The sequence below is a fragment of the Anguilla anguilla genome, chromosome 11 (assembly GCF_013347855.1).
Source record: "Anguilla anguilla isolate fAngAng1 chromosome 11, fAngAng1.pri, whole genome shotgun sequence".
Taxonomy (NCBI): domain Eukaryota; kingdom Metazoa; phylum Chordata; class Actinopteri; order Anguilliformes; family Anguillidae; genus Anguilla; species Anguilla anguilla.
The window spans coordinates 34,884,343-34,906,372 of NC_049211.1; the positions used below are offsets into that span (position 1 = coordinate 34,884,343).

At 49.8% G+C, this 22,030-nt stretch overlaps 1 protein-coding gene across 6 annotated transcripts in view; it reads left to right on the plus strand.

The window, feature by feature from the left end:
- LOC118208605 (arf-GAP with GTPase, ANK repeat and PH domain-containing protein 2-like) overlaps positions 1-21,151 on the plus strand; it is a 31,925-nt gene extending 10,774 nt beyond the window's left edge. The window contains exons 1-20 of one of the 6 annotated variants that reach the window (XM_035383444.1): positions 1-1,041; positions 1,078-1,485; positions 5,828-5,886; positions 7,352-7,439; positions 7,577-7,662; positions 9,477-9,618; positions 10,239-10,373; positions 10,701-10,822; positions 11,584-11,748; positions 12,084-12,167; positions 13,136-13,240; positions 14,346-14,508; positions 15,246-15,371; positions 15,977-16,111; positions 16,889-16,948; positions 17,359-17,510; positions 17,643-17,733; positions 18,163-18,385; positions 18,917-19,208; positions 19,825-21,151. The exon at positions 1-1,041 is cut by the window's left edge and continues 1,035 nt beyond it. In XM_035383444.1, the coding sequence (XP_035239335.1) occupies positions 99-1,041; positions 1,078-1,485; positions 5,828-5,886; positions 7,352-7,439; positions 7,577-7,662; positions 9,477-9,618; positions 10,239-10,373; positions 10,701-10,822; positions 11,584-11,748; positions 12,084-12,167; positions 13,136-13,240; positions 14,346-14,508; positions 15,246-15,371; positions 15,977-16,111; positions 16,889-16,948; positions 17,359-17,510; positions 17,643-17,733; positions 18,163-18,385; positions 18,917-19,208; positions 19,825-20,031 (3,786 nt within the window). In that variant the 5' untranslated portion in view covers positions 1-98 and the 3' untranslated portion in view covers positions 20,032-21,151. Of the gene's footprint in view, positions 1,486-5,827; positions 5,887-7,351; positions 7,440-7,576; positions 7,663-9,476; positions 9,619-10,238; positions 10,374-10,700; positions 10,823-11,583; positions 11,749-12,083; positions 12,168-13,135; positions 13,241-14,345; positions 14,509-15,245; positions 15,372-15,976; positions 16,112-16,888; positions 16,949-17,358; positions 17,511-17,642; positions 17,734-18,162; positions 18,386-18,916; positions 19,209-19,824 lie in introns of all 6 variants that reach the window. The other 5 variants (XM_035383445.1, XM_035383443.1, XM_035383447.1 and 2 more) reach the window with 5 other exon arrangements.
- Positions 21,152-22,030: the final 879 nt, after the last annotated feature.

The window sequence follows — 22,030 nt, forward strand, 5'->3', positions numbered from 1 at the left end:
AGCAGTTTTTGGCCCAGTCTGGAGCCCGGATCGCCCGCTCACAGGGCCATGGGCTGCCGGGTGACCGCCCGTCGCCGCGCCGACCGGCCGTAACGTCTATGGTGTGCGCCCCGAGTCCTGAGCCCATGAGCCGATCCGGAACGCTGCAGCGCCGCACCACCTACCTCATCTCCCTCACCCTGGTGAAGGTGGAGGCGGTGGGGGGGGATGGGGGCCAGCTGGGGAGGGCGGCGGCGGCGGCGGCGTGGTCCGGGGACGCCCCGGGCGCGGTCCCGTGGGACGAGGAGCAGCCGTTTACCGACGAAGAGGAAGAGGAGACGGAGCTGGAGGAGGGAGAGGAGGAGGAGGAGGAGGAGGACAGCTTGAGCGAGCCCGGGAGGGAGAGGGTTAAACCTGAGCGGGGGGAGAGAGCGCCCCCTGGCTGGACCCCCGTCTGCGAGCGCCCTCGGGCCCGGGAACGCCCGCCCTCCCGCGAGAGAGCGCCGCCCCCTTCTGCCCCCAGGGAGCGCGCGAGGGGCAGCGGGGAAGGGGGTGTGGCCGAGGGCGGGGCAGAGGGGGAGGAGCCCTGCGCGGGGACCCGCACCCCGACCAAGAGCAGCATCCCGGTGCGGGTCGGCCAGCGGCCGGCGGCCCTGATGAAGGCGCACAGCGACGCCGTGAGCCGCCGTGAGCTCAGGGAGGCCAGGGAGGGCGTGGCCACGGGCGGGGCGGAGCCGGGGTCTCCCGCCAGCCCCGGCGTGAGCCACGCCTGGCTGCCGTGGACGGAGAGCAGCTGCAGGCCTGGCCTTCGCCATGGAGACCGAGCAAAAGATCGAGTCAGGGCGGTGGGAGGAGCCATGGAAAGAGAACACCTGGGAGGCGGGGCAGTGGGAGGAGCCATGGAAAGAGAACACCTGGGAGGCGGGGCAGTGGGAGGAGCCATGGAAAGAGAATACCTGGGAGGCGGGGCAGTAGGAGGAGCCATGGAAAGAGAACACCTTGGAGGCGGGGCAGTAGGAGGAGCCATGGAAAGAGAACACCTGGGAGGCGGGGCAGTGGGAGGAGCCATGGAAAGAGAAGTCCGTGGGGCGGTGGGAGGAGCCATGGAGAGAGAAGTCCTGGGAGGCGGGGCGGTGCGCAGAGGTGGGGCAGCCACAAGGGACAGCCCCAGGACTGAGAGACTGAAGGCGGGGTCCACCTCACTCCCCGCCCCCCTCACCCTGGTCCCCAAACCCCCACGGAAGGGCAAGAGCCGCACCCTGGACAACAGCGACCTGCACGTCCTGTCCGAAGACCTCCGCAGAGGGGCGGAGCGCCTGGCCTGCCCCGCCCCCGGCTCCGCCCCGACCGTGCTGCAGGGCCAGGCTCAGCGGGCGTCAGCTCGGGACCACAAAATGCTCAAATTCATCAGCGGGATTTTTGCCAAGAGCACCCCCATCCCGACTAGCCCTGCCTCCTCTGTGTCCCCCTATGGCTCCATCCAGAGGGAGTCCAGTGAAGAGGACGGTAAGACCCTCCCCAGAAACTCCACCCTCTGTCCTCCTCCTCACATCTCCTCTCATCTCATCTGCCATCCCAGAGACCTCCAGATCACCTCCCCTGACCCCCATCAGCACCTGGCGCCCTCTCCCTCTCATTTACTCACAAATTACTCATCTTTCTCTCCTCCAAGGATAACAATGAGAGAGTGCATTAAACTGAGAGTGCAACTGTAGCTGCAGGGTGTGCGGGTTTGTGTGTGTGTGTGTGTGTGTGTGTGTGTGTGCATGTGTGTATGTGTGTGTGAAATTGCCGTTTTGGCTGAAGTGATGTCGATTGCTTTGCTGCCCCAGCGCTTCATCTCATCTGGTGTTAAATAACCGTCGGGCAATCTGATTGGCTCTGACCATCCCCATGTTACCGTCACCTTGAACAATGATGTCTATTACCTTCTTCCTCTGGCCTCGTTGGGGTCTCAGAAAGGTTTGCAGCGGATTAATAGCCAGTCAGCAAAAGGTCACCAAAGGCCAAAGCCATTCCTGTACTTGTACAACAACCAAGCCTGCCAATTTGCCAACAAACTGGCAATAAGATGGGCTTCATCCTCCAGGTCTCTTTCTCTGATTTGTGCTGTTATTTTTGCAGCTACTACGCCGGAGAGGGAATGCCAGTGAGTGTTTCCTTGTTTGTCTGGAGGATTAGGGTATAACCCCATGTCAACTACCCTATTGTACATTAAAATAGTTTGTTCTTGTTTAGACAACTGAACTGAACAGAACTTAAGTTGTCTAAATAAGCCGACTGAACCTAGAGGTACCTTATAAATAGTCATGGGACTACCTTATAAATATGAAAGTAAAATGAATTCATGTTGTTCGCTAAAAGGCAACGCCGCTTCTGGATCAGCTCTCTTACAACGAGATGCTTTTTGAGAACAGGCACCTGACCCAGTTTCCTTCCATAAAATACCAGCTGTACAGATTGATAGATGAATACAGTGTTTAAAAATACATTCTGTTTTTATATTCAGTCTTCTTCTTGATTGGGAAGCTGCTTAGAAACCAAACGGCTTTCTCCAGTTGTGTCACTGAATCATTGAGACCAAACGCACGGTCTCAATGAGGTGTTGCTGTAGTGGAGTAGGATGTGTCTTCCTGAAGAGCCCTCCTGCTGTAGAAGCAGCACTGAGCTCTCCGTGTAGAGGCTTGGTCTGCATGTAGTGATTTGGTCATGTATGTGTGTAGTGGTTTGGTCCATGTATGTGTGTAGTGATTTGGTCCATGCATGTGTGTAGTAGTTTGGTCCATGTATGTGTGTAGTGGTTTGGTCCATGTATGTGTGTAGTGGTTTGGTCCATGTATGTGTGTAGTGATTTGGTCCATGTATGTGTGTAGTGGTTTGGTCCATGTATGTGTGTAGCGGTTTTGCCCATGTTCAGAGGTTCGGACTCCATGTGTAACGGGTTTGGTCTGGGTTCAGTGATTGGGTCCATGTGTATGTGTAGTGGTTGTGTTCATGTGTAGCGGTTGTGTTCATGTGTAGCGGTTGGGTTCATGTGTAGAGGTTTGGTCAGTGTGTAGTGGTTTGGTCCATCTGTAGCGGTCAGGCCAGTCACAGCCATGTTTGAAAGACTGAGTCAATGTCGCTCCAGTGAAGTCAATTGAGGAAATTGCGATTAAATTGAAAAAATGCCCGGAACATTCCGTGGATATTAACTGAATAGCAGTAGTAATTTCCTGGATTGACTGAATCGAAGATGAGCTGACACCGCTCTGTTTAGCAGATGGGGTCATGTGGAACAGTCGCTACCACATAGCGCACGGTGCTGTTATCCATTTAGAAATGGGAAAGGGGTTAATGCTCTCATGTCATTTCTGGGGCTCGCGGCCTGTGACAAACTGCCATCTGGAAACGGTGTGAGCGCTGGGTAATTTGTTAGGGATAAGTGTCATGTGAATGACTGAAGGAGGCATGCCACTCAGGCAGAAAGCAGAGAAGAGACTGAGGGATGGAAGACTCAGGCAATGTAGTGGTTAGGGAACTGGGGCATTGTAACTCAGAGGTTGCAAGATTGATTCCTGCATGCAGTGCTGTCTGTGTGCAGATTGTATGCAAAGGAAAAAAAGGTCATCTGTATTAGGTGCTCTGGACACCTGTATCTGCTAAATGCCCGAGTTATTTAATCTAAGAGGAAAGCAGGGGATCCACTGTTTGTATGAAAACACGTAACGATGATATCACCGATGCTCTTTCTACCAGTGCACTTACTAGCTGAGAACATGTACAGACATACGTCTGACAGACAGGTGTGAGACGGTTTACTGACCGATACCGTCTGGGTGACGTGGAATTTCCACCATCTGCAATAATGACGGTTTCTATTGCGTGTGTGTTAGTTTTTATGTGTGTGTGTGTGCGCGTGCGTGTATGTGTGTGTGTGTGTGGTATGTGTGTGTGGTGTGTGTGTGCTTTGTATTTGACAGACTGGTGGTGGGGTGGGGGGGGGGGGTTCCCCTTACGGTGGCATGTCTGATTGGCCCATTCCGTCTCTCCGCTCGCCTGCTGAGCCAGAACGAGAATAGAGCAGTCGGAGGAGGAGGAAGGGTTACCATGGCAACGGTGCAGGGAGAGGCGGAGAGAGAGAAAGAGAGATGGCTGGGGTAGAGAGGCGGTGGGTATTAATGCCTGGAAGGGGGGTGGGGGGTGCTGGTATGGGAGGCGAGACGGGGTGGGGGTCGGGGTGTCAGTCCCACAGTATCTCCCCATACAGAAGGTTCCGGATACAGGAGGGGAGCGTTCTGAGCGTATAAGCGTCGCTCTGTCCCCCGGCGCTGGCCCAGGTCCCGATGCGCCTGCCCCGATCAAACGCCCTTTGACTTGGAGACGAATGCGGACACAGGGGGGAGACTGTCTCTGTGCGGCGGGAGGGGGCGCGTTCTGAGAACAGGAAGACACCCCTAAAAAAAGGCCCCTTCTGAGTCACCCCCAGTCCCGACACTGTATCCCTCTTACCCTCTGGAAGAATGGATTTTGTTGAACCGAGGAAATGCCCAATGGTGGGTGTGCATGCGACCCCATTAATCACAAAGACCGCCTCTCACTGCTCATATCCATACCAGCTTCGCAGAGACTCATACCCACTCTCTCTGCACAGATAGAGACTCATACCTGCTCTGTGTGCACAGATAGAGACTCATACCCGCTCTGTGTGCACAGATAGAGACTCATACCCTCTCTGTGTGCACAGATAGAGACTCATACCCACTCTGTGTGCACAGATAGAGACTCATACCTGCTCTGTGTGCAGAGATAGAGACTCATACCCACTCTGTGTGCACAGATAGAGACTCATACCCACTCTGTGTGCAGAGATAGACTCATACCCACTCTGTGTGCACAGATAGAGACTCATACCCGCTCTGTGTGCAGAGATAGAGACTCATACCTGCTCTGTGTGCAGAGATAGAGACTCATACCCGCTCTGTGTGCACAGATAGAGACTCATACCCGCTCTGTGTGCACAGATAGAGACTCATACCCGCTCTGTGTGCACAGATAGAGACTCATACCCGCTCTGTGTGCACAGATAGAGACTCATACCCGCTCTGTGTGCACAGATAGAGACTCATACCCACTCTGTGTGCACAGATAGAGACTCATACCCACTCTGTGTGCAGAGATAGACTCATACCCACTCTGTGTGCACAGATAGAGACTCATACCCACTCTGTGTGCAGAGACCCTATTAAAAAAAAAAATAAATAAAAAAATAAAAAAAAATAAAAAAATTTTTGGTTCAGACTATCTTGTTTCTCCTTACTGTATGCTACTATAGTAAAGGCTTTTTATCTGCATTTTATTCAATGGACTTAAGTGGACTTGATCCTGAGTTTGGTTACACTGTTGTAAGTCGCTCTGGATAAGAGCGTCAGCTAAATGCCTATAATGTAATGTAATGTAATGGGTTACTGGATCAATGCAACATCGTGGCCATGTCCTTGATCTAGTCCTGTTGTTTGGATTAGAACTCAACAATTTGGGTAAGCAGGATATCTGTCTTTTTCTGACCACATCTGTATTAAATTTGTGCCACTCTGAATTATCTGTGTCTTAAATGTTTCAATATTATCTGTGAGACCTTTGTGCAAGAGAAATGGATCAGCAAACACTTCACTGCTGCAGAATCCCGGTCGGGATCAGAGTCTCTTTAACCTGTCATGTGACATTATTTTTTTTGTTTTCTCCCTCTCCTTTTCTTATCTTTCTTTTCTCACTCTTTTTTAAATTAATTTCTCTCCCTCCCATCTCTGCCTCCCCCTCTCCCCCACACTCCCCCACACTCCCCCACACCCCCTCTCTGTTTCTTCAGCATCCTGCGCTCTCAGTCAGGAGTGGACTCTGAGCCGCTCAGTCCCGGAGCTGCATCTGGTGAGAGGCTGTGTCTGTCTGTTCTGTCCTCACTGTGTCTGTGCCAGTCTGTTCTCTCCTCACTGTGTCTGTGACTGTGTCAGTCTATTCTCTCCTCACTGTGTCTGTGTCAGTCTGTTCTCTCCTCACTGTGTCTGTGACTGTGTCAGTCTATTCTCTCCTCACTGTGTCTGTGTCAGTCTGTTCTCTCCTCACTGTGTCTGTGACTGTGTCAGTCTATTCTCTCCTCACTGTGTCTGTGTCTGTCTGTTCTCTCCTCACAGTGTCTGTGTCAGTCTGCTCTCTCCTCACTGTGTCTGTGTCTGTGTCAGTCTGTTCTGTCCTCACTGTGTCTGTATCTGTCTGTTCTGTCTTCACTGTGTCTGTGACTGTGTCAATCTGTTCTGTCCTCACTGTGGCTGTGTCAGTCTGTTCTCTCCTCACTGTGTCTGTGACTGTGTCAGTCTATTCTCTCCTCACTGTGTCTGTGTCTGTCTGTTCTCTCCTCACTGTGTCTGTGTCTGTGTCAGTCTGTTCTGTCCTCACTGTGGCTGTGTCAGTCTGTTCTCTCCTCACTGTGTCTGTGACTGTGTCAGTCTATTCTCTCCTCACTGTGTCTGTGTCTGTCTGTTCTCTCCTCACTGTGTCTGTGTCTGTGTCAGTCTGTTCTCTCCTCACTGTGTCTGTGTCTGTCTGTTCTCTCCTCACTGTGTCTGTGACTGTGTCAGTCTGTTCTCTCCTCACTGTGTCTGTGTCTGTCTGTTCTCTCCTCACTGTGTCTGTGACTGTGTCAGTCTGTTCTCTCCTCACTGTGTCTGTGTCAGTCTGTTCTCTCCTCACTGTGTCTGTGACTGTGTCAGTCTGTTCTCTCCTCACTGTGTCTGTGTCTGTGTCAGTCTGTTCTCTCCTCCCGGTGTCTGTGTCTGTGTCAGTCTGTTCTCTCCTCCCGGTGTCTGTGTCTGTGTCTGTCTGTTCTCTCCTCACTGTGTCTGTGACTGTGTCAGTCTGTTCTCTCCTCACTGTTTCTGTGTCTGTGCCAGTCTGTCCTCTCCTCACTGTGTCTGTGTCTGTCTGTTCCCTCCTCACTGTGTCTGTGTCTGTCTGTTCTCTCCTCACTGTTTCTGTGTCTGTGCCAGTCTGTTCTCTCCTCACTGTGTCTGTGTCTGTGTCAGTCTGTTGAGTCTTCACTGTGTCTGTGTCTGTCTGTTCTCTCCTCACTGTTTCTGTGTCTGTGCCAGTCTGTTCTCTCCTCACTGTGTCTGTGTCAGTCTGTTCTCTCCTTACTGTGTTTGTGTACATCTGTGTACAATGTGTCCCTCACCCATCTGGGGGAGGAAAGGTGTGCAGGTTAGTGTGTGTGTACCACAGAGCCTGTAGGACAAACACACACCTCCCACCCTCTGTGTGTGTTTGTGTGTTTGTTCATGTGCGTGTGTTTGCATGCAGTGGGTACCACCTCACTCTTTTCTTCCGAACCTCCACACAGGGGGTTCTGGGTAGCCGACGCAGCGGAAAATCCGCTCTGGTCCACAAATTCACCACTGGGGCCTACCTTCCCCTGGAGAACCAAGAAGGTACACACTTACCCTCAATCTGTCAATCACCTGTTACAGCACTGATCTCTGTACCTGTCAATCACCTGTTACAGCACTGATCTCTGTACCTGTTACAGCACTGATTTCCCATCTGCTTGTCTCACACTCTCCCTCAGGAGGCAGGTATAAGAAGGAGGTGCTAGCAGATGGTCAGAGTCACCTGCTGCTGATCAGAGAGGAGTCAACGCTGCCAGATGCACAGGTGTGTGTGTGTGTGTGTGTGTGAACGAGAGAGGGAGAGAGAGAGAGAAAGAGACTAAGAGAGAGGGAGAGAGAGAGAAGGAGCAGGGATCAGCTACAAACTGCATTAGGAGAGAGGAAAACAGGGAGAAAAAGCAGAACAGAGAGACAGGTTTTTTTCCCTGTTCTGAGAGAGAGCAATAAAATGGTACATTGCCATCGCGAGGGCCAGGCATTCTTTCTGATCCAGAGTCCTGAGTCTCTAACTAATTACGCACAATTGCACCCAGATTCATTAAGGAATGTGCATGACTTTTGACTCTTACAGTGATACGCAAAAGCTAATGTCCCAGTCAATGAAGAAATTGAAGCTTTGTATAAACACCAGCTACAGCCACAGACAGCAAGTGTGTCCTGTATAGATTTGTATAGTAAACCAGCATAGTATAGTATTCTGTATAGTAAACCAGAATAGTTTACAGAACTGTCAGAAAACTAAAACTTAGGTAATTGTTCGGAAAAAAACACTGCACTGCGCCCCTGACTTAAAAGAACAAAAGATTAAGGTTTTGGAATGGCCTTCGCTGTCCCCAGATTTGACTTTCATTGAAAATCTGCGGGGAGATCTCAAACATGCAGTGCAAATAAGAAGAAGAGTATTTCTGAACTAGACGATTTCTGCAAGGAAGAGTGGGGAAAAAAAACCATAAAGCAAGAATAGAGTGTCTGTTAGCCGTTACAAGAAGCTGTGATTTCTGCCAGAGGTGTTACTAAGTACTGACTGACAAAGTGCCCAAATTCTTGCACATGCCACATTTACTATTGAATTTTTTCAGTCTGTTTAATTCAGAGAATAAGAATTAGTTGTGCGTGAAATAAAAAAATATGATGTGTGTAAACTAACACCCTACAGAGGTTCCTTTGACCTCTTTTAACTTCGCAATACCAGCAATTTGACCAGGGGTGCCCAAACTATTGCATATCACTGTATCTATGCTATAATTAGGATTCTTTCACAAAAATGTGTCAGTTATACATTAGCATTTACCAGTATGTGAGTCTATTGAGTAGCCCTATTCCTTATTCTTAAGAGTGAAGATTAACTGAATCAGGTGTCAGGTTAACACTGTAACAAACTCATACAGTCTTATCTCTTAAAATGGAGTAATAAAATAAATATTCTAAATTTAAGAAGCCAACTGAGAACTCCGAGGGAATTTTCAGCACATCTTATTTAGAAGTGGCCGCTAAAGTTTATCAACTTTGACTTTGTGGAAACTGTGCGGCTTGTGTAAAATAACTGTGTAAAGTGCACTGTAGCAGGGGGATATTCCTGTGTGTTACTGAAGCAACGTCATCCATACTTCTTCCCTGTAGGAATTCTGTAGTCTAGCTCATTCCTTTTACGCAATAATCTTTTTTTGGATTGCCCAAAATGCATTATGATTGGTCTGTCTAATTAATACCTGCTTAATCGCCCTTAACTATCCTGTCTTGTGATAAACTAGGGCTGTGATAGATGTGGTATGTTCTGACTCAAGTGCTCTACAAAATGCAATGTCCAGCGTATATTTAAAGAATAACTTGTATCAGTATACTGTTTCATATATAAATTATGGCCATGTGCAAGATCATTATTTTCTTCAACAAGATTTTCTTGTTTTATTTAATGTGTGATGCATGCTGCAGAAACAACATGCATCTTGCATGAGCTCATGAGTTTTATTAGCTATGCGGAACACGCCAAGACTGCTGCTGTCTGTCAGAGATGCATATTCTGTTTTTCCTCTGCTCCCTCACCCCTCCATCCTTCATCTCCCCTCTGCTTCTCTGCAGTTCTGCAGCTGGGTGGATGCAGTTATCCTGGTGTTCAGCCTGGAGAACGAGGCCAGCTTCCAGGAGGTCTACAAGAACTACAGCCATCTTTGTGCGCACCGCAATATCGCGGAGATTCCTCTGATCGTGGTTGGAACCCAGGGTGAGAACGACAGAGAGAGAGAGAGAGAGAGAGAGATGGGGGGGGGGGGGGTGAGGAAGTGAGGGGAGGGGAAGGAAAGAAAAAGAGGGGTAGTGGAAAAGAGGGAGGGAAGACTGATAAAACCCAAGGCCCAGCACGTCTCCATCTCTGCGTGATCAGTCACACGGACAGCACCCCCCCCAGTGCACCACATCCTTTTAAATGTGGCTGTGTCAGTCATTGTTCTGTAACGCTCAAACTCCCACTTCCACATACCGAAGTTTATGCACATAAATTTAAACAGAAATACAGAAATAAGATCCTAAAAAAATTTTGATGTTGCAGATTTGCCAGTTTCACTGCATGAAAGACAGCTAACTCGCTGCTATGGAGAAACAGCAACCTAGTGTAAAGTGTAGTGTGTGTGTGTGTGTATGTGTGTGTGTCCATGCGTGTGTGTGTGTGGGTTTGTAGGTTTGTGTGTCCATGCATATGTGTATGTGTGTGTGTTTATTTCTGTGTGTGTGTGTGTATATGTGTGTGTGTTTGTCTGTGTGTGTAGGTGTATGTGCGTGTGTGTTGGTCTGTGTGTGTAGGTGTATGATTATGTGCTCTCAGCATTGCTCGGTCTCCTGCTCCAGATAAGATCAGCAACACAAACCCACGGGTGATCGAGGACGCTCGCGCTCGCCAGCTGTGTTCAGACGTGCGTCGCTGCTCGTACTACGAGACCTGCGCCACCTACGGGCTGAATGTGGAGCGCGTCTTCACTGAGGGTGAGTCTCACATACTGCTGGGTAACAGCGCTGTAGTATTACTAGCAGGATACTCCTGTACTACTACACTGCTACTAGCAGGATACTCATGTAGTACTACATCTTTAGACAAAAAATGAAAAGACCCCAAAATCTCTCTCCCTCCCTCCTTCCCTCTCTCTCTCTCTCCCTCCCTCTGTCTCTCTCTCTCTCCCTCCCTGTCTCTCTCTTTCTCCCTCCCTCCCTCCTTCCCTCTCTCTCTCTCTCCCTCCCTCTGTCTCTCTCTCTCTCCCTCCCTGTCTCTCTCTCTCTCCCTCCCTCCCTCCCACCCTCTCTCTCTCTGCCCAGCTGCCCAGAGGGTGGCAGTAATGAAGAGGCATATGTCTGTTGCTGCCCCCTGTAAATCCCTCCCCAGCTCCCCCAGCCACTCAGGAGCCTCCACCCCGGTGTCCGGAGCCTACCCTGGACAGGTGAGTGACGTGCGCCGCCTCAGACGTGAGTCTTCCTGTCCCCTTCCCGGGCTCCCTCACCGTGGCGCAGGTGTGGCTACAGACCGCACGCACCTGCCTCACACGCGCAGGCTGGTCTGGTCTAAAGCAGTGGTCTCCTGTAAGAAGGGTATGACATCTGTGCACATCATTATCTTGATGATGCTGTCCTTTAGAGATCTGTGCCTGGTGTCTGTATGCGGGCCCTTATCTACTCTAGCCTCACCCTCCCCCCCCCTTTTCTCGGTCACAGGCTACTTTAATATGCTTTTTTCTCCCAATTTTCTCCCCAATTTGGAAAGCCTCACACTGCAACACTCATAGCAACCTCCGTAGCTGCTTTAGGAGAGTGGAAACAAGCGTGTTCACCTCTAAAGTATGCCACGTCAGCCATGTCAGCCACCGCTTCTTATCACAGCTCCTATTCGCTCTGTTAAGAAAGACGCCTCATTTCCTGTGTAACCTGCGGACGCACTCTCTCTGTCTCTCTCCAACACTGTCTCTCTTTCCTCCCTCTCTCCTTCTTTCTCTCTCTCCCCTACTGTCTCTCACCCCTTTCTCTCCTTCCCTCCCTCTCTCTCTCCCTCTCTCCCTCTCTCTCTCTCTTTCTCTCACCTCCCTCTCTCTCCTTCCCTCCCTCTCTCTTTCTCTCTCTCTCCTTCTCTCCGTCTCTCTCTCACCCCCCTTCTTCCTCTTCCTCTCTCCTCTCTCTCCCTCTCTCCCTCTCTTTCTCTCTCCCCCAGGCCAGTAATGGGGCCCAGAGCAGTGACTACTCGTCCTCCCTCCCCTCCACACCGGTGGTCAGCCATAAGGACATGGGGAGGGGGGTGGCGGGGGGGGACGCGGGCGGGAGCGCCACCCCAGGGCCCCAGCGCAACGTGCCCCGGAGACGCACCTCCCTCTTCACAGTCAGTACCCGCTCCTCAGCTCCTCAGCCCCTCGCCTCCTCTCTCACAGTCCTCAGCCTCAGCTGCCTGTTCAGCTCCACCAACCCACTATAGATGCACATGCATTTCCTATGCTAATGCTAACGTTGCAACAGCAAATAAACAGTAACGCACTGAATTACTGCACTTCCTTAATCTCGCTCTGTTCAAATTAATTCCATCCAGAATGCTTTACTGACATACTGCAATGTATTGCCGAAGCTTCACATTTACCTTTCTCCCATCCCCCCTTCTCTCTGTCTCTCTCTCTGTCTCTCTCTCTCTCTCTCTCTCTCTCTCTCTCTGGCCCCGTTTAGAACCGCCGGGGTAGCGACTCAGAGAAGCGTGCTTCGGACAGCAAGGCGGACCCTAGCGTCGGGAGGGGAACCCCCATTAGACAGGTCAGTGAGGGACAGGCCCTGCTGACCAATCAGCTTGTTCGATCACACGTCCAGCAGGACATTTTTGACGGCTTCTGACTGGAGCTCCTGCATGCCTTCATTCTGCATGTATTAATGCATTCTAGATCAGTGACAGGTTCGCCTGTGAGCCTATTGGCCAATCTCAGAGGTTGTGACAATGACAGCACGGATAACTATGGTTGGGCATTCCAAACTCGTGAGGACAGAGTGTATACATATTTTTTAAATTTTTAAAAGAGTAAAAATATGTATAGAAGAAGGAAAACTGTGAAATGTTGAATCCTGACAAACAGGGTGCTGTGTGCTGTGCCAGCTTCAGATATGGACCTGGTGTATATCACTGACTCCCTCTCCTTGACCCCATCTGTCTGTCTGCCTGCCTGTCTGTCTGTCTGTCTGTCTGTCTGTCTGTCTGTATGTCTGTCTGCCTGTCTCTCTGTCTGTCTGTCTGTCTGTCTGCCTGTCTGTCTGTATGTCTGTCTGTCTGTCTGTCTGTCTGCCTGTCTGTTTGTCTGTCTGTCTGCCTGCCTGTCTACCTGTCTGTCTGTCTGTCTGTCTGCCTGTCTGCCTGTCTGTCTGTCTGTCTGCCTGCCTGTCTGTCTGCCTGCCTGTCTACCTGTCTGTCTGTCTGCCTGTCTGTCTGTCTGTCTGCCTGCCTGTCTACCTGTCTGTCTGTCTGCCTGTCTGCCTGTCTGTCTGTCTGCCTGCCTGCCTGTCTGTCTGCCTGCCTGCCTGTCTGTCTGTCTGCCTGTCTGTCTGCCTGCCTGTCTGTCTGTCTGCCTGCCTGTCTGTCTGTCTGTCTGCCTGCCTGCCTGTCTGTCTGTCTGTCTGTCTGTCTGCCTGTCTGTCTCTGTCTGTCTGTCTGTCTGCCTGCCTGTTTGTCTGCCTGTCTGTCTGTCTGCCTGCCTACCTGTCTGCCTGCTTGTCTGTCTGCCTGTCTGTCTCAGGGCTTTCTATGGAAGCGGAGTGGGAGCTCACTCAATAAGGAGTGGAAGAAGAAGTACGTCACGCTGGCCAGTAACGGGATGCTGGCCTACCACACCAGCGTCAACGTGAGTCGAGCCCTCAACCACGAAACGAGACCGGTTTCTAAGGACAGTTCACTTTCGGAGTTATTTCTCAGTGTATTGGCCATGACAGTTTCTGTGGTGATGAAGGATATTTTAGATACTGGTGACCGACTAGCTGTATGATGGCTGGACTGGGGATCGTGGGCTAAAGCAAGAAAATACACTTCAAATAACTCCAAAGCAGCCTGTGCAGTGATGCTACATTTCCAGAGGCAGTTCAGGGGCGACATAGCTCAGGAGGTAAGACCGATTGTCTGGCAGTCGGAGGGTTGCCGGTTCAAACCCCACCCTGGGCATGTCGAAGTGTCCTTGAGCAAGACACCTAACCCCTAACCCCTAACTGCTCTGGCGAATGAGAGGCATCAATTGTAAAGCGCTTTGGATAAAAGCGCTATATAAATGCAGTCCATTTACCATTTACCATATGACCAGAATAATTGTATTGTGTTTATTCACAATTATAAAGGTAAGTTTCCCTCTTTATAGCTTGCAGTACAAAATATAAAAAGTACAAATAAGATTAAACTTCATTTTTTGAAGAATAATTAGGTAACACACACACATACACCCTCTGGAGGTGTAACGTCAATTTGCTAGCTACTTTTGAGTTACTTTAAGTACATTTCCTTACTTTTGATCACAAATACCCAAATGTTTCTATACCAGCATTTGTCAGAAACTTCTGTAGCAATCTAAAATATGCTTTATCTCACACAAAAATTGTCTGGGGCAATAAAGAACACACACTAAAACTGAAAACCAAAAAAAAAAAAACGCTAAGAAGGTAGGCTATCCCTTTAAAAGGCACACACTTGTCAAGTAAAGTCATCTGCATATTGACACATCAGTTTCAGTGACATAGCTTCACCTCCCCCCAGTGTTCAGTGCTGGTACTGCATATTTTATGAATCCACCCCCATGATTGGTGGCTTCCTGTCTGCATGCCAGGGGCACTGTTTCAGTGTCATTTTGTTATGCAAATTTAAGACTCTGGGGAATTAGAACACCAGCCTCTTGGGCAAGGAGGGCTGAACGTGGCAATGCTGTGAACAGCAGCCTTTGACCTTTGACCTTTGACCTTTGACAGGACTACATGCAGAACGTCCACGGAAAGGAGATGGATCTGTTGCGGGTGACGGTGAAGGTGCCGGGGAAGCGCCCGCCCCGCGCCGTCATTTCCGCCACCCCGTCGCCCGGCCTCAACGGCGTGGTCAAGGACACGCCCCCCGGGCCCGAGGGGGCCGCTGCGGGTGAGTGGGGGCGTGGCCTGTCGCCCCGACAGCCCGAACGCTGGAGACCGCGAGCCAGCTTCCAAAAAAGAGTACATCCCCACTGTTACATTCCAGGCGATTCCAGGCGATTATAAGCACATTGTCACTCGTAAGGGAGTTAGATTTGGTGTGGCGCGTTGGCACTCCTGTAAAACCGGATACCTTGATAGTGAGGAGATAAGGGCAACAGGCGCAGATGCGATGGATAACGTCATTCGGTTGTGCTAGCTTAGCATTTTACAACAACTTGGGTCCTTACTCCAATAAAATGAGATATTGTGTGTTGCGGTCTTCTGTTGTAGAAAATGTTTCAGCGCTGAAAAGGGAACATCATTTCAAAACTGCTTTTTTTAGCTGGATAAATATTAGCTGTCACACCTCATGATTCACATTACATCAAGGCAGATGTTTTTTTCATGCATAAAGGAAAAAAGATTTCTAATCATTGTTATCATGGTTTAAGTAGCACCCTTAATTAAGTTCCCAGTTGACCTCCATTTTTTTTTCCAGCTGGTAACAGGCTGAGCACTCCTTTGTAGCAAAACTGTCCACAATCCGTAGCGCGGCCATTCACAACGAATGGAAGATTTGCTAACTGTTGCTACCGCTAATTTCTCCGAGCGTTATGGCTAATGCTAGCACCGCTAGCGCCAGACCAGTCCCTGCTCAGATTGTCTCTGGTGAAACTGACTCGTCCTCTCTGGCCTGTTCCTCAGTTCCTGTTTCTTCTCCCACTGCCCTCCTGACGGTGGACGAGGGGGGCGGGTCCGGCCCGTCCCCGCGGGCGGACAAGGTGCTGAAGCGCTGTCCCTCCACGCTGTCCAATAAGGCTGTGAGCATGGGTACGTCAGCCGCTTAAATGGTGCTTTACCGGTTACTGATTGGTTGAATTACTTACAACTTTATCGGTCATGTGTGAAGGGCTTGTGAGATTTTTTCCTCTTGGTTCCCAGGCTGTTGCCATGGTCAGAAAGTTCACTGCAGTTCCTTTTCAGGACTGTGACAAAGCTTTGCCTTACAGGGTGATTTAAAAGCATGAGATAGGGGGTATTATTTTTTAAAAATACGAAGGGGGAAACTGCATGTTTTTCACAGAAGGGAACTCTACTCGCTGGGGCAGCCGTCCCCAACTCTACTTTACAAAATGGCCTCCCTTATTCCGCTCATATGGCTCATGTGAATTACAATCATCAGCAGGTGGCATCTGGCCTTAATGACTCACAGATTCTGAGACTATTAAGGTAATTTAAGGTTGACTGAAATTGTTAAAGAGAAGACTTGTTCCCTAATGTCATTTGAATCATTTCATTTCAATCATTAATAAAACTTACGGTGAAGAGGCCTTAATCTTCACAAGGTCCAGTAAGGCTTTTACTGAGCAACGCATTTGACGCTGAACTGATGAAACGATTGGTTCCACGACCTCACGACCACGTCTGTCCGTCAGACACCGCTGCCGAGGCGACGGCCAGCCCTGCCGCCAGAGACCGCGCCCCCTCCTCCCCGGCAGCCGAGAGGAAGAAGCACAGGAGGAAGAAGAGCATGAGTCAGAAAGGAGATTCCGCACTTGGGCAGGCAGAGGGTGAGTGTCTCATTCCAATTAGAGACATGGGAGCAGGCTGCCAATCGGAGCTGAGATAGGTCAGTCGAGAGGCGGAGCAAAATAGGGAAGCCCGACAGTGCGTATAGAACGTCCAGCAGGAGGAGCAATAGTGTTGAGAATATTCAGTGAGGAAAAGAAAGTGGAAAACAAGGAATACTTTTTAACACGACTAAGAGAACAGTTTGTGTTTAAACTGCGGTGTAGATTGTGTGAATGGTAATGATTCCGCATGAGGGTGGTTCATCCTGTTATGTCACGGTTCTTGTGCCTGAACGGGTCTGATATTGAATCTGGCCCGTGGCTGTGAGTCGCTGGAAAACACACAGTTGGCGATAGCGGTTCCCATCATGTGCATTTGAGGAGGGGGGGCGTGAACTTTTCTGCACGCTCCCAAATCGATAGCAGAGGTGGCGGCAATGATTGCTCTGAAATACGACGGAGCCGCTTTGTAGAAAAAGAATCATAAAAAAGTGTGAATCATGATAAAGGTGTCCCATGAGAATGTTAGACACAGATACAAAAGAAAAGCACGAAGGGATTAACTCATATTGAAGGAGCCCTTAGCATGTTTTAATGATGCTTCTTCTTCTTCTTCCACTTGTTCCTCAAGGGTACCGAAGGAACAGCTGTGCTTTATTCTGCCTGATATTTATTTCCCTCTCCCTCTCTCTGTGTGATTACCTCTTCATCCGTCTCTCTCTTCCTCTCTCTGTCCTTCCGCCTGCCTGGGACTATGGCTAACCTCGTGCTCCGCAGCCAAGCGCAAAATGTGGAAATTGAAAAACTTTGGTAGTTTGAGAAACATTTACAAGACAGGTAACAGGACCAGGGAGGGCGGAGCATGCGGCTGTCCCGTTGTTTATTGTCTGTCTGTCTGTCTGTCAGTCAGTCTGTATGCCTGTCTGTCTGCCTGCCTGGCTGCCTGTCTGTCTTTTGTGAGACAGCGTATCTAACCATGCGTCTATCTGTCTGACAGCCTGTCTGAGATCCCTTTGACATTCTCTGATACCTAACTGCTACGTTATTGGACACAGATTTTGTGTGTGTGTGCGTGCGTGCATGCGAGTGAGTGAGAGAGCATGTGCGTGTGTGTGTGTATAAGTGTGTGCGTTTGAGATGCATGTGACACAATGGCAGGTTTTCCATCAGGGGGGTAACCCTGTGTTTCTGATCAGAAGCCGAAACAGAAGCGGCTCCTGTGTAAAACTCACTGTGCCTCTCTGCAGAGGAGGAGAACGCAGACTTCATTATGGTGTCCAGCTCGGGCCAGATGTGGCACTTTGAGGCACAGAGCATGGAGGACCGGGATGCCTGGGTCCAGGCCATCGAGAGCCAGATCCTGGCCAGCCTGCAGTCCTGCGAGAGCAGCAGAAACAAGGCGAGTCCCAGGCTTCAGTGCGGCCTACTGCAGGAGAACCTGGAAGCAAGAATCTCCCTATACGTACAACACCACTGTTTCAGTCCGAGCTAATGTGTGTGTGTGTGTGTGTGTGTGTGTGTGTGTTTCCAGGCGCGGAGGAACAGCCAGAGTGAAGCGGTAGCCGTACAGGCAATCCGTAATGCCAGGGGCAACGGCCAGTGTGTGGACTGCGGAGCACCCAGTGAGTTTCTCTCTGTCCCTTTTCAGTAACTCTGTGTGTGTGTGTGCGTGTGAACATGCGTGTGCGCGTGCGTGCGTCCATGTGTACATGTGTCCGTCTGCATGTGTGTGTGTTTGGTTGTTTGTGTGTGTGTGTGTGTGTGTGTATGTATGTGTGCGTGCGTGTTTGTTTGTGTGCGTGCATGTGCGTGCGTGCATTTGTCTGTGTGTGTGTGTGTATGTGTGTGTGTGCATGCATGTTTGTGTGCGTGCGTGTGCGTGCGTGCGTTTGTCTGTGTGTGTGTGTGTGTGTGTGTGTGTGCGTGCATGTGTTTGTTTGTGTGTGTGTGTGTGTGTGTCTGTGTGTCATGGTAAGGATTTTTGGAGACCTTCCTGGGTTGTAGCCTCCCACTCAGTCCCAGGGCGTGCTGCCTCCCCCCTTCCCCCCCAGACCCGACGTGGGCCAGCCTGAACCTGGGGGCGCTGATCTGCATCGAGTGCTCGGGGATCCACCGTAACCTGGGCACCCACCTGTCGCGCGTGCGCTCGCTGGACCTGGACGACTGGCCGCGCGAGCTCACCCTGGTCCTCAGCGCCATCGGCAACCACACCGCCAACAACGTGTGGGAGAGCCGCACCCTGGGCCACCAGAAGCCCCGGCCTGACGCCTCGCGGTGAGGGCCGGCTCGAGGGGGTGGGGGGTGTGGGGGGTGATGAGGTGCCAGTGGACATAGCATTACAATAGGGAGGATAAAAAAGTGGGTCCTGGGACCTGCTCTCTATATACGATAGCTGGAAGTGTTATTACATTTACTAAATGTTCATTTAGCCCGCGATATAGTGATAACACATTAATCACGTTAAAACACATGTCCGATGTTTCAATTGAAAAGATTGATGCCAATTTTCAGAAATGACATTTCTTTGCAATAACAAATATTGTATGAGAAATAATGCTTTTTATGAAGTAGCACAGCCCAGTTTGAACTTCTAATTTCCCTTTACTGCTTTGCCTGAGTAACAAGTTAATTTTCTGCACCCACTTGGACAATTTCAGGAGTGCAGTCTCAGGGAAAATTGAGAATACCGTCGAAGGTTCTTTTGCACTTATTGCAGTTCGCTTTGGGTAAAAGCGTCTGCCAAATAAATGTAATATAATAAAGTCTGGCAGATAAGTGCGGAGTGTTGGTGCTCCTGTCTCGCAGAGAGGAGCGGGAGTCCTGGATCCGGGCCAAGTACGAGCAGAAGCTGTTTGTGGCGCCGTTGCCGGCGGCGATGGGGAGCGCGGCCACCCGGCTGCTCTCGGCGGTGACCCAGAGGGACCTGCCCGCCCTCCTCCTCCTGCTGGCCCACAGCACCAAGGAGGAGATCAACGCCCCCGCCACGCCCGTCACGCCCACCACGCCCACCACCGCCGCCAGCCCCCGCCACGTCCGCACCGCCCTGCACGCCGCCTGCCAGCTCGGCGACGTGGTCATGACCCAGCTGCTGGTCTGGGTGAGCCGCCCTTTCGACCTGACCCGACCGCAACTCGACCGGCTTCTTGGGCCTTTGTCACTGGCAGTTACACTCGGTTACGCTCAACCGAATTTCACTTATAAAACCCAAAGAACAGAGACAGTACATCATTTATCTCAGCTGGCAGTATTACGGTTGTGTTACGGTATTATATGGCAACACTGCATCACATTTCGACATTTAGCTCTTGTCCTGAGTGACTCCTAAAATGCATAATACAGGTTTAAATGTGACACAGAGTTTCCGTGTTTTCTGTTGGACCTGTAGAAAACATTAACTCTAGCTATCCAGCCAGCTACTTTGATTGTAAACATAGGACCAAGGCTAATAAAATCCTGCACAGTATGCCTTTAAACAGCTGGACATTCACTGAAGCAGTTGAGGTTTAGTACCTTGCTGAAGTGAAAACGGCAGTTTCCCAACCTGAAATTTGAAACATTACACCGCCACCCTCTCCTTCTTCCACCGCCCTCGTCTCTCCCTTCCCCCCCCTGTCCCTCACTCCTCTCTCCTCCCTCTTCCCCCTGTCCCTCAATCCTCTCTCCTCCTCTTCCCCCTGTCCCTCACTCCTCTCTCCTCCTCTTCCCCTGGGCAGTACGGGAGCGATGTGAGGGGGCGGGACTCCCTGGGCCAGACCGCCCTCGCCCTGGCGCGACAGTCGGGCAGCCAGGAGTGCGCCGACATCCTGCTGCAGCACGGCTGCCCCAGCGACGCCCCCCCCGCCCTCCTCACGCCTGGTCTGCGCCGCAAGAGCAGCACCGCCAGCCTGAGCCGCGCCAACTCCAGGAGAGGGGTGTCCTAACTCCCCTTGGTAGCCGAATGGTTAGCTCAGCAGCCGTTTCTCGTGGCGAAGGGGAGTCGGAATCGGCTGCTGTCCTGAAGGTGAATGGATCCTTGCACTTGTCTTCACAAGAATCTTGTGTGTGTCTGTGCCTTTTCGCAGATGGATTTCTATGTTTAAAAAAAAAATCATATTAAGACTTTTGAATTCAAAACTGAACCAACAACAGGGAGAGCCTGCCAAAAAGACTCTCAAAACAGAAGAACAGGCACGACTATACTTACAAATGAAAAGCACAGAAACAATTTAACAAAACAAAAGCAATAGATGTTTTCTCTGACTGATGTGGATTGCCATTTGGTGGCTATCTGTCGCCATATTGTTTTTTTTTGTTTTTTTGTTTGGCAAAGCTGATGTATTGCGTTAAAGAAATTGCTGAACATTCGAAGGATTCAAAGCACAAGCAAACGACGCGTCACCAGGCAAGGCTCCGTGTTCAGGCCCCATGGCCTTTGGGTGTCAGTGACCTCACTTCCTGCTCACCTGCGTGGGAATCCCAGAGCACGCCTACTGGACTGCTTCTCATCCTTCCGCACATACGCTAGTCCTCTTTATTTCACGCTTCACGCTTGCCCCCAGACAAGATTCGCTTCAACTGTTCAACCACACCGACTCCAACCCCGTGTGTGCAAGCACCAGCAAGACACAGAGAGAAGTAAATTAACACAAGGAATTATTTGGATCTGTTTTCAAAAGATTCACTTCCACAGACAGAAGGAGAAAGATCTGGAATGGGGACTGAAATCTGTATTTCAGGATGAATTCCTCGGAGCGTTAGCTTTCGGTCATGCTAAACCAGTCAGCCGCCAGTGTGACTGGGACGTGTGAGTGATGTGAACAGGACGTGTGAGTGATGTGAACAGGGCGTGTGAGTGATGTCAACAGGACGTGTGAGTGATGTGAACAGGATGTCCAGTTCTGGAGGCTCTCAGTGTCTTTAAACCCCCCAGCATGTACAGTGCTGTGCAAAAGCCTTAGGCATCTGTAAAAAAAAATGCTGTACAGCTAAGATGCTTTCAAAAATAATGAAATGAAGGGTTATAAATATTGAAAAAAATAATATAAAGAGCAGTAAATAGTTAAAAACTAAATAAAATCAATGTTTGGTGTGACCACCCTTCGCCTTTAAAACTACATCAATTCTCTTATAAAACTTCCGGACAGTGTACCTAAGGAAATCGGCTGGTAGGTTGTTCCAAGCATTTTGGAGAACTTGCCACAGTTCTTCTGCAGATTTTGTCTGTTTCGCTTGCTTCTGGCTCTCCAGGTAATCCCAGAGATTCTTGATCAAGTTCTTATCTGAAAAGTAGTCTATGACTTAAAATATTACTTTATTTAACAAAATACAAAAATGTATCTGTAAAATTTCATTTTTTGGAAAATTCATGTTTGGAAATCTCAGATTTGCTCTTTTCTACTGACACACTAATGCAGAAAACAAAAAATAAACATCTAAGACTAAATATATACTATATATTATATTTAAAAATCTAGGGTGCCTAAGACTTTTGCACAGTACTGTATGTGCTCTAATCCCATTACATCCTCAATTAAATCATAAATAGTGTTTTTAACAATTCCATTATGTGGATACATTATTGGTATTGTAAATTTAATTTTGTTTAATGGTTGTTTCAGTGTCGTATGTCTTCTTTCCTTCAGCCACTTATTTGGTATAATCTTTTCATCGCTGCAAGCTGTTTGTTCAAATCACTTCTGAAAAAGTGGGAGGGGAACAAGGACAGATCATGTTACCTTTCTATATTTATTAAACGTTTCGAGCACTTCTGGGTCACAAGGAGATAAGGGGACAAGGAAGGAAGGATGCATTATTCAAGTATTCAAAAGCAGCCTTGGTTTTGTTGGGTCTAAAATGGTGGCAGATTTTAAGCTGATAACAAAAACCAGGGTTATCTGCGGTCCTCCAGAGGCTGGGTTGGCCTATCGGTCTCTGCCTCCT